General features: G+C 41.0%; 3 protein-coding genes across 4 annotated transcripts in view; 2 read left to right on the top strand and 1 right to left on the bottom strand.

Annotated features, from left to right (window-relative positions):
• The first annotated feature begins 715 nt into the window (after positions 1 to 715).
• mcat (malonyl CoA:ACP acyltransferase (mitochondrial)) lies at positions 716 to 4293 on the top strand. The gene is made up of 5 exons (XM_085769407.1): positions 716 to 1318; positions 2286 to 2373; positions 2460 to 2677; positions 3104 to 3241; positions 3912 to 4293. Exons 1-5 carry the CDS (start codon positions 866 to 868, stop codon positions 4182 to 4184), a joined length of 1170 nt encoding a protein of 389 aa, XP_085625533.1. The 5' UTR covers positions 716 to 865; the 3' UTR covers positions 4185 to 4293.
• Positions 4294 to 4328: 35 nt separating this feature from the next.
• bik (BCL2 interacting killer) lies at positions 4329 to 7667 on the bottom strand. Its single transcript, XM_085769408.1, has 6 exons — positions 7602 to 7667; positions 7478 to 7506; positions 6236 to 6345; positions 5940 to 6092; positions 5738 to 5852; positions 4329 to 5011 (listed from the first exon to the last, which is right to left on the bottom strand). The coding sequence occupies exons 3-6, from the start codon at positions 6334 to 6336 to the stop codon at positions 4895 to 4897; spliced, it is 486 nt and encodes a 161-aa protein (XP_085625534.1). The 5' UTR covers positions 6337 to 6345; positions 7478 to 7506; positions 7602 to 7667; the 3' UTR covers positions 4329 to 4894.
• Positions 7668 to 8600: 933 nt separating this feature from the next.
• Positions 8601 to 13590, top strand: part of ttll1 (tubulin tyrosine ligase-like family, member 1) — a 37708-nt gene continuing 32718 nt past the window's right edge. For both annotated transcript variants that reach the window (XM_085769602.1, XM_085769603.1), the window contains exons 1-8: positions 8601 to 8947; positions 9119 to 9242; positions 10043 to 10251; positions 10360 to 10540; positions 10835 to 10972; positions 11150 to 11258; positions 11926 to 12069; positions 12718 to 12804. In XM_085769602.1, the coding sequence (XP_085625728.1) occupies positions 9130 to 9242; positions 10043 to 10251; positions 10360 to 10540; positions 10835 to 10972; positions 11150 to 11258; positions 11926 to 12069; positions 12718 to 12804 (981 nt within the window). In that variant the 5' untranslated portion in view covers positions 8601 to 8947; positions 9119 to 9129. The remainder of the gene's footprint in view (positions 8948 to 9118; positions 9243 to 10042; positions 10252 to 10359; positions 10541 to 10834; positions 10973 to 11149; positions 11259 to 11925; positions 12070 to 12717; positions 12805 to 13590) is intronic.

The raw sequence follows: 13590 nt of genomic DNA, 5'->3' as shown, positions 1-13590 counted from the left end.
AAAAGGTCAAGGCTTTTCTATTCATTTTCTCCACAAACCTTACTAATTTGAAATCATTTGCAATAGTATACATACATGCATGCATTTATAAGTGAAGTGGAGTGGTGCCATTTCATTTGCAACAATAGTTTATAGCCAAAATAATAACAAGGTTGATAATATCTCAAGCCTTTTTTCAAGTTGTCCATATACATTATTTTACACAGCATAAAATGACATTTCTCTTCTCTTTTTTTTGGAATACTTTATTTTAAAGTTTACAATTATGCAAGAAGAGTACAACTCAACTCATTCCCACCTAAGGACTGAGGTAAAAGAATAACAACAGTAACTAATCAAAGTATAAATAATTTAAAAAAAACATGATAAATACATAAAGATGAGAATAAAAAAAACAATTATTGCATTGTGATACATGTGTACCTAGCATAGACGTTAAAGCTATAGTTTGTAAGTTATTTTGGGCGTCATTCGGTCAAATATCCATAATAACCTTTCAGCATATTGTAATTCAAAGTGTTATGGGAGGGCTGAAACATACCTACTGTTAATGGTAATGTTTCTATATATTCAATAGAAGGTTGCAAGAATAAACAACTTCATCAAAGAAAGAAAGAAAGAAAGAAAGAAAGAAATACCTGGAGGTGGCGCTGCAGCAGAGAAGAGCATGACCCGGAAGGAAAACAGAGAAGTCAACCAGCTTCAAACCGTCTATGCTTCAAACATCATGGCAGCGCCCTGCACCGTGTCATGCAGGTTGTAGACAGTCTGTTTTTTATTTAACCGCAGTTTATCCGGACAGATGATGATGAGTTTGTTTTGACCCGGTCGGTGAGACATCGTTAGGTTTCGGACTCACTGCACCATGTTGTTGTCGTCGGTGGTTGTTGTCAGAGGGAAGCTCCGGGGGGCTCTGGGGTCTCTGGGCCGCCGGACCCTCTCCTCCAGCGGTCCCACTCCCCCTCCTCCTCCTCCGCCGGGGACCTCCGCTCCTCCCCCGGTCCCGGGCAGCGAGGAGCCGCAGGAGGAGGAGGAGGTGGAGGCGCGGAGCTGGAGGCGCTGGAAGGACCCGGGCGACCGCTCCGTGTTCCTGTTCCCCGGGCAGGGCAGCCAGTTCGTGGGCATGTGCAGGGGGCTGTTGAAGTACCCCAACGTGAAGGAGATGTTCACCGTGGCCCGGAGGATCCTCGGCTACGACCTGCTGGCTCTGTGCCTGGACGGGCCCGAGGAGCAGCTGCTGAAGACGGTGCACTGCCAGCCCGCCGTGTTCGTCACCTCGCTGGCCGCGGTGGAGAGGCTCAACCGGGAGAACCCCAAGGTGAGCCACCGACCGCCTGTCGCATGATATGATATGATGATTAATCGATTAATCCGTAATCAGTGGACAGGAAATGATCAAGAAACTACAATGTTAATGTGTAACTCATTGTCTTGTCTGATGAGACCGGATGACCCCTGGCACTGGCTAATAGCCTACTGTAAAACAGTTCTGTCTATAAAATATTAGAAAAAGGGCAAAACAATAGCATCTCCAGGTATATTCTTGAGTTTTTAAATGTCTTAAATAATAAACAGAAAATCATTCATTCCAAATGCTGTCCACTTTATCAATTTAAATGGCACTAGCAATGAACTGCTCTCAATTTGTCTTTTTTTCTCATCTTCTCTTTCTATTTCTCCTTATTTAACTGTGTTTTTAATGAAATATGTATCTCTTTTATGGTGAGCCGAAGACAATTTTCCACGATGGTGGACAATAAGGTGTTATTGTATTGTATTGTATTGTAAATAAACAGTTACAATAATTACCAATTAATTTTCTGTCCACCAATGAATCGACTAATCATCATAGGGCGTACATTATAATATTGTGGTCAATATTTTCACTTTTTGCTATGTTGAACGTTGGCTTATCAAATTATAACAGGATATTGTACAATAGTAACATAATACTCAAAAAATACTTAATTGCAAATAAAACATTATGTAAAAGGACATAAGGATCAGGAGCAAAATGTATAAGTCCCAAAAGTTGAAAGAAGATGAATGTAGAATGACAATCTATGAAATTAGAAAGTATTTTATCTTTAAATGTCTTGTTATGTCTGATAAACTGATTAAACATTCAATTTATACTGATACAAAGAAGAATGTTGGAATCTGATAAAATGATAATATATTTTCTGTCATTAGGTCATTAAGATATGAATTGTGTCTGCATTAACCCATTATATTATTATAATACTGAGGTGTTATATTCTTTATCTCTTCACATCTGTCCTCAGGCCGTTGAGTCGTGTGTTGCTGCTGCAGGTTTCAGTGTTGGAGAATTTGCTGCTCTGGTTTTTTCTGGTGCCATGAACTTCGCTGAAGGTAAATAAACATGCAGGACATACTGATGGAGCTCAGTGAAAACCTCACTGCCCCATTAACCCCAGATGTGTCGTCTTTTTATCCAGCTCTGTACGTGGTGAAAGTGCGAGCCGAGGCCATGCAGAAGGCGTCGGAGCTCCTTCCCAGTGGGATGCTGTCGGTCGTCGGCCGACCTCAGGCTCAGTATAAATACGCCTGTTTGCAAGCGAAGGAGCACTGTAGGAGTCTGAAGGTCGAGGATCCTGTTTGCTCTGTGGCCAACTACCTGTTCCCTGACGGCAGAGTCATCGCAGGACACCAACAGGTGGGACACATCTGTTTCATCAGAGCTGTGTTGTATATTTACCCAATATAGTTTTTTTTTTTTTTTTTTTTTTTCAGCTGTTTAGGTCATATCCTGCTCCAGAGCCAGATGTTTGTTCATGGTTCATAGTTTATATCAAAACAGATAAAACTTTACTGATACCCAAAGGAAAAATCCACAACAAAATAAAAATAGCTGATATATCATGATGATCACCATTATTATGTTAGAAATGTTCCATTAATCTCAATTATAAATACCAGTAACTGTATTGAAAATCTCTGAAAGCATCAAATTCTCTTTTAAAGCTGGAACCAGGAAATGTTTGGCAATTTGTTTTTATGCAAACTATGTTGGGATAATATTGATCTATCAAATAGTTGCCAGTTGATGTTGCTGTTAATCATAGTTGTGTCGTCCTCGCAGGCTCTGGATTTCCTCCAGCAGAACTCCAGACGTCTGGGCTTCATGAGGACCAAACGTCTCCCGGTCAGCGGAGCTTTTCACACGGAGCTGATGGCGTCGGCCACCGAACCTCTGAGGGAGGTGCTCAGGAAGGTGGAGGTCAGTCATGGTGTTTTCTACTGTAGCCAACAGCCATTATGTTAATTATTATGTATTGTTTTGCATTAAAGGGATAGTTCAACATTTTTGGCAGATTTGCCTATTGCCATAATCCCTATAGTCATAGCAGTAGCTAGGTTCATTACCTTTAATTATGTTGTTTTGAGATCCACAGGGCAGAGACACAATGGAGGTGAACGGTACTGGTCCAATGTCCCTCATCAAACTTATCAAATACACAATCCAACTCCAAACACTCCAAAACGCTCTCGTGGACAAGTTGTGACCTGCACATTCACCACGCTATGAAATAATCATGTAACATTACGAAACAGAGTTGTTTTCAATTTATATGTATAATGTTACATAATTATACACGATTATTTCATAGCGTGGTGAATTTGCAGGTCACAACTTGTCCACCAGAGCGTTTTGGAGTTGGAGTTTGGATTGTGTATTTGATGAGTTTGATGAGGGACATTGGACCTCCACCATTCACCTTCACCTTTGCTGAGCAGCTCACATCTCTGCCCCGCTGATCTCAAAACAAACATGCACCAATAATTAAAGATAATCAACCTACTCCTGCTATGACTATAGGGATTATGGCAATAGGCGAATTTGCCAAAAATGTTGAACCATCCCTTTAATCACACGACTCCTCCTGCAGGTGAGGCGTCCCGAGATCAACGTGTACTCCAACGTGGACGGCAAGCGCTACATGAACGAGAGCCACGTGCGCCGGCAGCTGGTGAAGCAGCTGGTGTCGCCGGTGAAGTGGGAGCAAACGCTGCATGAGATCTACGAGCGGACGCAGGGCGAGCGCTTCCCTCACACCTACGAGGTCGGCCCGGGGAAGCAGCTGGGCGCCACGCTGCAGATGTGCAACAGGAAGGCCTACAAAACGTACACGCAGGTGCCTGTCACCACTTACGAAGACTGATAATGCAGAGGTGTGGACTATTAAGACCGGCTAGACCTTGCAAGCTCCTGTGGTTGCTTCCTTGGGTCTTGTTTGTGTGTGTGTAATTAAATAAATTTGTCTTTTTTTTTTTTTTAATTATTATTATTAACGAGACAGAAACAATTTGTCATTATGAATTTTATTTGCATCACGTGAAAAGCAGTTTCAAGTCTGCAACAGAAAGTCCAGCTCCCTTCATTTTCCATTAAAACCAGGCTATATATCATCTGTTTAAAAAAAAAAAAAAAAAAAAAATTCTGTGTTGGCCTCTTAAACCAGTAAGAAACAAATCAGGATATAAAAGACTGCAGGCCAGCAACAGTCCAGTCAGTCATGGTGACATGCTTTTTGACAACTGTGAACCAACACGTCACTGCTACAATACGCTGGCCAACTGCTTACAACTCATTTAAACTATATCCACACGGCCCTGTTCAGTTTAAGTTTTACTTAATATTATTTTTTTGTCGCCTGCCCAATAAGTTGTTCACAGTCTTTTAAGTGTCAGCCTCAATACCGCTCATTAAAATAGTATCAAAAAGAGAAGTCAAAGTAAACAGCAGGAACAAATCAGTTAGCAGTAATTGATAATTGTCACTCGTTTGCAAATGTTTTTTTGTTTTTTTTTCCTTTTTTCTTTTTTCTGTCAAACGTATAATGGCCCTAAAGGACCTGCTGCTCACGGCGCCTCAGGCTTTCCACTCCATCCACAGCGCTCCGAACACGGCCACTGCAGCCACCAGTGCCACAGTCACCGCGGCTCCTCTGGTCCAGCCAGCGCAGGTCATCGGTTTGTAACTGGACACCTGGAAAATGATTGAATTGAATTGAATTCCGAACATGTAAGCAAAAATAAGGTACAGGTTTGTTTGTAAAAAAACATTAGCAAGTTATAGAACAAAAATTGAAAACAAAAACCTAGAAAACAAAAGCATAATCATTACATTCCTCATACATATTCGAAAATGAGTGAGAATAAGAAATGCTTATTTTATCTCATCCCTTCTCCATAAATAATAAATAAGTCATTTATTCAGCTTCCTTATTATCGTATGTTGCATTGGTTACAACAGAAGAAAACGAAAAACAGAAAAATTAAGTGTAGTGGGGTCAAACTTGATGTGCATTTGTGTCTCAGTGCTGAGCAATGGGGCATTTTACACCCTGTCTGGTTGTAGATGAGCGTTTTGGATCCCTTCACAAGCAGGAACAGGGTGCATTTCTTAATTTTAAACCAATTTGGAGCGACAGAATTTCAGCTTATACCGTGACTTAATTTGGTTTAAAAGTTAAACCTCATTGGTGCAGCCTTAGCTAAAGAAATGACTAAAGAGTGTTTATCTGCTCTACTATAACCCACTAATAATAGCATGTCAGTTAGTAGCAAACACTTTACATCCAAACTAAGACTGAGTATGGGCATTTTTATAGGAGATGCTAATAAGAATAAGAAAAACTTCATATGGTCAATTGAAAGAAAAAAGTAATCATATAAAGAATATACATATGGTCAATTGAAAAACAAGTGTTACCCAGGCTGTCCAGGCCTCAGCTCTGAAGACCCCCTGCCCAGGCCCAGTGTTCACCATCCAGGCCTTCACAGCAGCACAGAGACCCTGGAAGCTCCACATCTGGCTGTGGATATCACTGCAACGGGACGAGACAAGCATGTTACAGCCGGTCAGATGAGTGAAACAACATGGAGAAGAAAAAAGGCTCAGTCAGACTTCTCACCGATAGATGGTCCTGGTCAGCGCCTGAGTCGGCCTCAGCATGTGCAGAGGAGTTGGAAGCCAGTTTGGCCCTCGGCCGGTCCACTCCCGGTCCAGCTGGTCTCCAATCGCGGCCAGTTGGCGAGCAACAGCACGTGCACTCCTGTCACTGACCCTGCAGCGGGAGATTTTTTTACTCAGTGTTTGTTTTATTTAGTTAAACTGATCCCACACAGTCTGTTGCGTGAGGGTCATTCTGTCTGAACTGTGTGGTGTTGTTGTTATTACGTAACAGTCAAGGGCCTTTATTTGTTGTACCTGAGGTTCACGTCGAACATGATGGCCCCTGCTGCGTCCACCTCGCCAGGTCCAGCCTGGAGGGAGACGACACGACTCGGCTGTCTTGTTTGCTCCACCATCTTTGTTTTCTGGGACACCAACAACCAGCAAATATGCAAATTAGTCATCATGGTACATGCACTATATAAAACCAGGGGCTTCATTAGCCATGCAGGGTAGATAATGGAGCAGTGGTTTGACAGTATCTATCTGTCTGTGTGTGTGTGTGTGTGTGTGTTATCCCTGCTTGACTCCCAACGGTCATAAACAGGCTGTGTAAATAGAGGGTCAGGTTACCAGGATAGGTGGTGGCCTTGTTACTGGGGAGAGACGCCAGGTAGATAAAACAGGCTCTCCTTGGTTTGACTAGATGACATCACCTGTTGGATTTAGTCCAACGGTTGTAGGCCGCGTACTACTACTTACTCCAACAAAAGTGAGTGTGTTGTAGTAGCTAAGTACTAGGCTAACAAATGTGGGTGAGGTTAAGGATGACTTTATTACACTACTGCACATCTGATCTACTTTTCTCTTTATCCACGTATGACTTTTTATTCTCTGTTTACACTCAGGCCTTCATGTGTTTGTTGTAGCCTCCTACGTGCACCTGTCCGGGAGCCAGTTTCTGTTGTGCTGCTGCAATCATGTGCCTGAATGCAAATGCCTCAATTTCCATAACTCAAATCAACCAAACTGCCTTTTTTACCCTTGCCAAGAAGTTAAAAAAAACATAATTTGTTCCACAGAATGTCTCTATATGTGTTTAATGTTTGTATATTTATACATCATGATGCATAATAATGGAAAACTTTTCTTTTTAAACCAATTAAAAGACAAATATATGAAAATATAGACATACATTTGTGAATTTTAATAATATGATCACACACAAGGCAGAAAAATAATCCTCAGGACAGTTCTTGAGTGTAATTCGTGTAATAGTCTGTAGTAGTTTGGCCTATTGTCATAACAAAGAGATGAAATCATCCCTTTCACCCAAAGCAAACAAAGGTCGTTTTGAAGATCACACAAACTTGGTAACACTTTAAATCCACATAGGTTGATTAATTTGAAAATAATAAACTATGTTTTATTATTAACTTAATCAATCATATTGTATTATGTTATAATAATATCGTGTTATATACTAATAGGATATGAACGTCCTACCGCCCAGACAGTCAACAGGTGCATAGACAATAAAAAGAGAGTAAAACCTACCTTTTGTGTAGATTAAAATGGACGCCGCCCTGTAATAAATACATATATACATTATGATTATAGTATTTTGAAAATTATATAAATGAAGTAAAGAAATCATCGTAAGGTGTTTTCCTGTACTTACAGCAGCGTCCTTTAATCTTGTTGCTCTCAGGTAACTGCCACAAATATGATTGGCCACGCCTTTTACCTGCTGCTGCCGACAGTGGCCACTAGGAGGTGACAGTAGTTCTGCTTTAGAAAATTGATTTTTGGCTTATCGTTTCTGGATAAACAAAAAGTTTTCCTTCTTTCTTTGTCTTCTGGGGGGCATAAAACCTTACATCACTTCTGATATAAGGTTTTATGCATTTCAAACCAACAATGTGCAACATTGCAAGACAAATTGCAAGAACAAATTGCAAGAAATTATGTGTTATTAAGTGATTTGAGTGTTTTGCCAAATATGCATGCACGTTTTGTTTCTGTGTGCTTGTTTTATGATACAAAGTTGATGTAAAAATTTCTTTTGGTTTATAGTTTGCTCATACATTTACATAATTGAGAATAAGGTCCCCAAAAAATCCTATAATGAATGCACTTTATATTTATACTGGATTTTATACTTGACTTTATACTTTTTCATATGGCTGCTAATTGTGACTGATTGATTTATTATGTAAACTTTGTATGTAAATGATTAAATGGGTTACTGCCATAGGGTTACTGCAGATGTTATGAAATGTTTTCTTTCTTTCTTTCTTTCTTTCTTTCTTTCTTTCTTTCTTTCTTTCTTTCTTTCTTTCTTTCTTTCTATAAATGCGTTTTTATGCAAGCCAAAGACCAATTTCTTCCTTTGCATGCACTTGTGCAAATGTCAGTGACTGTCCGACACCGACCCCTGCTGGTCCACTGTGGTAATTAACCCTTGCGATGACGTCACCGCGTCCTCCGTTGCTAGGTAATTTCCCCGGAAAAGCCAACCTCACAGCGGTATCGTTTAATGTTTCTGATACATTTTAATATGTTTTCTACGTACATTCTAACTGTATTCACATTATGTGGTTATTATATATCTAGATACATGTAATTAATAACAAAGACTTTTATTGTGAAGAGCAGTTTTGGCCGCCGTGGGCTTGTCGTCACTGTCCAGCTTCACGACGCCTCCTGAAGATCAATAAATGTAGCTTGTTAGCAATAAGGTAAGGGATGCTAACATGGGAGAAACGGTGTGATAAGTTAACGGTGATGCTAACAAACCTAGCCCCGCCGCTGCTGCGCTCGGCTCGGCTCGGCTCGGCTGTGTGAGCTCAGCTAAACGACAAGTCTGGTGAGATTGCATCAGTGACTGGGTGATGTCCGCCGCCCAGCCTCTGCAGCAGCAGCAGCATCAGCCCGGGGAGCATCCAGCAGCAGCCTGCTAACAACTCAGCCCAGCCCGGCTAGCTGATGCTGATGACTGGCTGTTTTCCTGACATTGATTTGCAGGTGGGTGACTTGGTATAATATAGCCTACCAAAAATGCTCCTGTGCACAGAAACCACCCATGCATTGTATTGCCATTGTTATTATTATTCCCCTCCCCTGCAGTTTTCTATCCGTAGTGCTGTCAAGCTTGTTTTATCTGCTTGTACCTGTTGTATTTGTGCTCCACCCTAGTGGGAGGCACCATGGCCGGTAAGGTGAAGTGGGTGACAGATATTGAAAAATCAGTGCTCATCAACAACTTTGAGAAAAGGGAATGGATCCAAGTCACAGAAAACGAGGACTGGAATTTCTACTGGTAGGTTTTTCCATGCACATGCACATTACACCTTGGACACTAGTTCATGCAAGCATCATGTACATGTGCATCTTATATCAGTGTAATGTAGTAAGTGATGACTGAAATATTCAGTTTCATCATTAAAGTTCTGCATAAAGGTGCTGGATGCATTCAAAATCATTTTAAAAATCACAAAAAATAAGCATCAAAATGAAAAGACCTTGTTCTTTAGCAAAGTTGCCCTTATTATACATTATTAACATCTTATACTGTACTAGTTGATGCTAGATGAGAGAATACCAGTTAATCCTACTACTACTATAGTATGTTATTAGGCCATTTAATCCAATAGTTCCCAAACAAGAATTCAGGCCACTCCCAAAGGGTCACAAGTTAAATCTGACAGAAAAAGAGAAGCGATAGGGAGGGGGAGGAGAAGAAATAACATTTGGTTTGCTCCACATGTGCTTTCATTTTTCTACCCTTTCCTGTATCTTATCTTTTTTTGGTCTCACAGCTCATAACACATCTGAAATGTGACAAGGGGCTTTGGCACATTGCTGCTTTTTCTGTATGAAGGCAGCGATCAGAAAGGTCACAGGCCATTGGTTAAATCTTCTTTACCTTTTCTGTCAAATATGAATTAGAAAAGTGCCTTGCAACAACTGCAGTGATGTGGTGGAGTTTTCCCACTGAAATGCAGTGAAGGAGAAGTATAAAGTAACTATTTTAGTGAATAGAGTACTTCAGTCAGAGTATTGATCTAACTTCCCACCACTGTTAAAATAGTGCACAATGATCCTGTCCATTTAATGCAGGATGAGCATCCAGACCATCAGGAACGTGTTCAGTGTGGACACTGGCTACCGCCTGTCCGATGAACAGATGGTTAACCACTTCCCCAACCACTACGAGCTGACCAGGAAGGACCTGATGATCAAGAACATCAAACGCTACCGCAAGGAGCTGGAGAAGGAAAGCAGCCCGCTGGCAGAGAAGGATGAGAACGGCAAATACATTTTTCTAGGTATCTGTTTGGGAGGGATGAGTTTAGAAATGCTTCTTCATCTTCATCTGCCTTTCTTTTCGTTTTCATCACAGACACATGTGACTAACTTTGTTGTTTTACTTTTAGATTTTGTCCCCGTGACGTTCATGCTGCCGGCCGATTATAATTTATTCGTGGAGGAGTTTCGTAAGAATCCGTCCAGCACCTGGATCATGAAACCCTGTGGTAAGGCCCAGGGTAAAGGCATCTTCCTCATCAACAAACTGTCCCAGATCAAAAAGTGGTCCAGAGACAGCCGCACGTCCACGTGAGTTCACCGCAGCCTCTGACACCTGACTGCGTGGTTGCACTGTCGGTTTATTTTATTTATTTCCTCTTTTTCATTTCTGTTTCTTAAAACAAGCCGAAAGACACCTGTTGTCTCTCTGTTCTCTTCTTATGTAGTCCCATCTTGATAGTCCCACTTCTCAATACATGAACTGATATGAGCAGAAAGCTAAATATTAAAAAGTTATATGCACACAAAACCTGTATAATCTTCTCTTAAAGTATCTAGTCTCCATCTCAGACTGATGTTTGGTTTGTTGCCTCTCCCCCCCAGGTTTGTAGCAGCCTCTAGTGGTAAGGAAGCATATGTCATCTCCCTGTACATTGACAATCCTCTGCTGATAGGAGGGAAGAAGTTTGACCTGCGTCTTTACGTCTTGGTGACGACCTATCGACCTCTGAAGTGCTACATGTAAGCCCTGATTCAACTCATGTCTGCACGTATCTCAGCTATTACCAAAAACTTGTCTCCAATTATTCACTAGGAGGAAGATTTTGCTAATTAATTAGTGACAGTAGTGTTATGGGGTTAGGTTTGATGATACTGAAGTTGTGTCATTGAGCTCTCTCTCTGGTGTTCGACTCTCAGGTACAAGCTGGGCTTTTGCCGGTTCTGCACAGTCAAGTACACACCCAGTACCAGTGAACTGGACAACATGTTTGTTCATCTCACTAATGTGGCCATCCAAAAACATGGGGTAAGTCCGTATTGTTGTATTTTAATATAATGTTGTGAATCAGTGTTTAGTGGCAGTAAATTGGTTGTATTTGATGTTAAAGGGCCATTCCACCAGATGCATCAATATGTGGAATTGGTCGTCAAAATGTGAGGCTAAATATTCAGTTTCACTAAATACACATAATGTAATTTGTGCTGATCCAAAGACTCACTGATGCATTTCAGGTAACTTTTAATGTTTCTGTTTAAAGGGATAGTTCAACATTTTGGCAAATTGGCCCATTGCCATAATCCCTATAGTTTTAGGGGTAGGTTTGTTACCTTTAATTGGCAGTGTAAGCAATTTTTAGAACGGCGGAGCAGAGCCGTGAGCTGCTCAGAGTTATGCTACGGAGGCTAAAGGGATTTCTTGGTTTCCTTCATCAAACTCATCAAATACACAATCCAACAACTCCAAAACGCTCTCGTGGACAAGCTGTGACCTGCACATTCACCACACTGTGAGATAATAACAGTTTAATTGTCAGCTTGCACCGACAATTAAAGGTAACAAAACTACTGCTATGACTATAGGGATTATGGCAATGGGCCAATTTGCCAAAATGTTGAACTATCCCTTTAAAAGTTAATACAAAAAAACAAACAACAACTCCAATACCTAGTTAGAGTGTGTGCCTTTAACGCAGGATGACTACAACCACGTTCATGGAGGCAAGTGGACGGTCAGTAACCTCCGTTTGTACCTAGAGAGCACCAGAGGAAAGGAGGTGACCAGTCGACTGTTTGACCAGATCCACTGGATCGTGGTGCAGTCCCTGAAAGCTGTGGCTGTGAGTAGACATGAAGTCACTGTTGCACCTGTCACCAACATTAATTTGTCTCTTTATGTCTCCCATCCTGTCATGAACAACAAGTTTATTGTGAATATGTTCAATGTTAGTTAGTCGTGTGTAAAACATCAGCTTGAAACAGTGTCATTCTTCTTTTTTTTCTGCATAATTTATTCTTGTGTATTTTTTACCTTGCTCATTCATACAAGCCTACTTTTACTTGTTTTTCATGACCACCCACACTGTGCAATATCTCTGACCAAACAACATAGTATATAGTTTTTTCTCTATTTAATTGATTATATTTTTATAGTATGGGGCGTTTAAAGACTACACAGCTGTAAAACAACCTCAGCGTGTTGTGGTTGTTGATGTTGATGCTCTTTTGTTTTTAGAACAACACTCCACTCAACTTAAATGTGCACTTCCCTTTTCCACTTAGCGATCTGCTCTACTTCCCCTCTTGAGGCCTCGACGCACCGGCTGCTGGGTGCTAATAGTTATGTCCACTGGAATATTTTTTTTTATTTCTTAACTGTGCTATTTGCGAACATCCTTCCCAGCTCAATCACTCTGTGATACATTAAAAAGTTCCCAATGTTATCACGATGAACTAATCGGTTGACTCCTCTTCCTTATGTCTCCCAGCCCGTGATGAACAACGACAAGCATTGTTTTGAGTGTTACGGGTATGACATCATTATTGATGACAAGCTGAAGCCGTGGCTTATTGAGGTGAGTGATGTGATTTAACGGGAAAATAGTGTTTTACTGACGAAAATTACAACCAAGATGTGTTAATAAACATGTTTTTCTTCGGCCTACTCCCTGAGGACAGCTGTGAGGTGTTCAACCAAGCCGTGACACACGTTACATGCCTGTGCAGTGACTCCACGCACTTTTCCTTTGATTGTTGAGCAACTTTTAAATGCCCCTGAGGTCGATCTTTTACGTGTGCATATTTGGACTTGAGCCTTTCTGTGTTCAAATGTGTGCTAAAGGCGTTTTGTTAACTCATTCACTGAAACTGAGTCACACAGGCTGAAACACGCTTTTTCTTTACCTTAAAATAGGACGCCTGCCTTTGTTACTGTTGTATTTGCAATCTGAATATTGTTCTTTTTATGCAGCTGTCATCCTTTGCTGTGCTCCTTTTTGACAGCCCAACAGTGAATTGCTGGGTTTCCAGGCTAGGTCTCAACTATTTCTGTTCCCAGACACCAATCTGATCTATTTTGGTTGGTCGGTTGTAGGACATCAATGCTCCTCGGTGACAGAGCAATAAAACCTGTGCCACAAACCTTTTTATTCATTATTCATCGGTTCCTACTTTTGTTTCGTTTTGCTCTGACCTCACATCATCAGTTATGAAAGTATGTATGAGCGTATCCATAAAAGGTAATGCCTGACAATAGAAGTCTTTGTTTAATTATTTAAGGGTGTGTTTGTGATAGCTCAGTAATTGCTTCATCTCTCTTTGAGCACCCATGTACGTTTTCCGGTGTGTATCTGCTGTTGTTC

The sequence above is a fragment of the Trachurus japonicus genome, chromosome 23 (genome assembly GCF_045865225.1).
Source record: "Trachurus japonicus isolate A0001 chromosome 23, Traja_1.0".
Lineage (NCBI taxonomy): Eukaryota > Metazoa > Chordata > Actinopteri > Carangiformes > Carangidae > Trachurus > Trachurus japonicus.
Note: the sequence above shows the minus strand (reverse complement) of the source record. Positions and strands in the feature narration are given on the sequence as shown.

Excerpts from the sequence above, each read along its gene's own strand:
- mcat (XM_085769407.1), top strand. The coding sequence starts at position 866 with ATGTTGTTGTCGTCGGTGGTTGTTGTCAGAGGGAAGCTCCGGGGGGCT. Across the intron at positions 1,319-2,285 it reads TCAACCGGGAGAACCCCAAG|GCCGTTGAGTCGTGTGTTGC; the intron begins GTGAGCCACCGA and ends ATCTGTCCTCAG. Across the intron at positions 2,678-3,103 it reads TCATCGCAGGACACCAACAG|GCTCTGGATTTCCTCCAGCA; the intron begins GTGGGACACATC and ends TCGTCCTCGCAG.
- bik (XM_085769408.1), bottom strand. The coding sequence starts at position 6,336 with ATGGTGGAGCAAACAAGACAGCCGAGTCGTGTCGTCTCCCTCCAGGCT. Across the intron at positions 6,093-6,235 it reads ATGTTCGACGTGAACCTCAG|GGTCAGTGACAGGAGTGCAC; the intron begins GTACAACAAATA and ends CTCCCGCTGCAG. Across the intron at positions 5,012-5,737 it reads CTGAGGCCTGGACAGCCTGG|GTGTCCAGTTACAAACCGAT; the intron begins GTAACACTTGTT and ends ATCATTTTCCAG.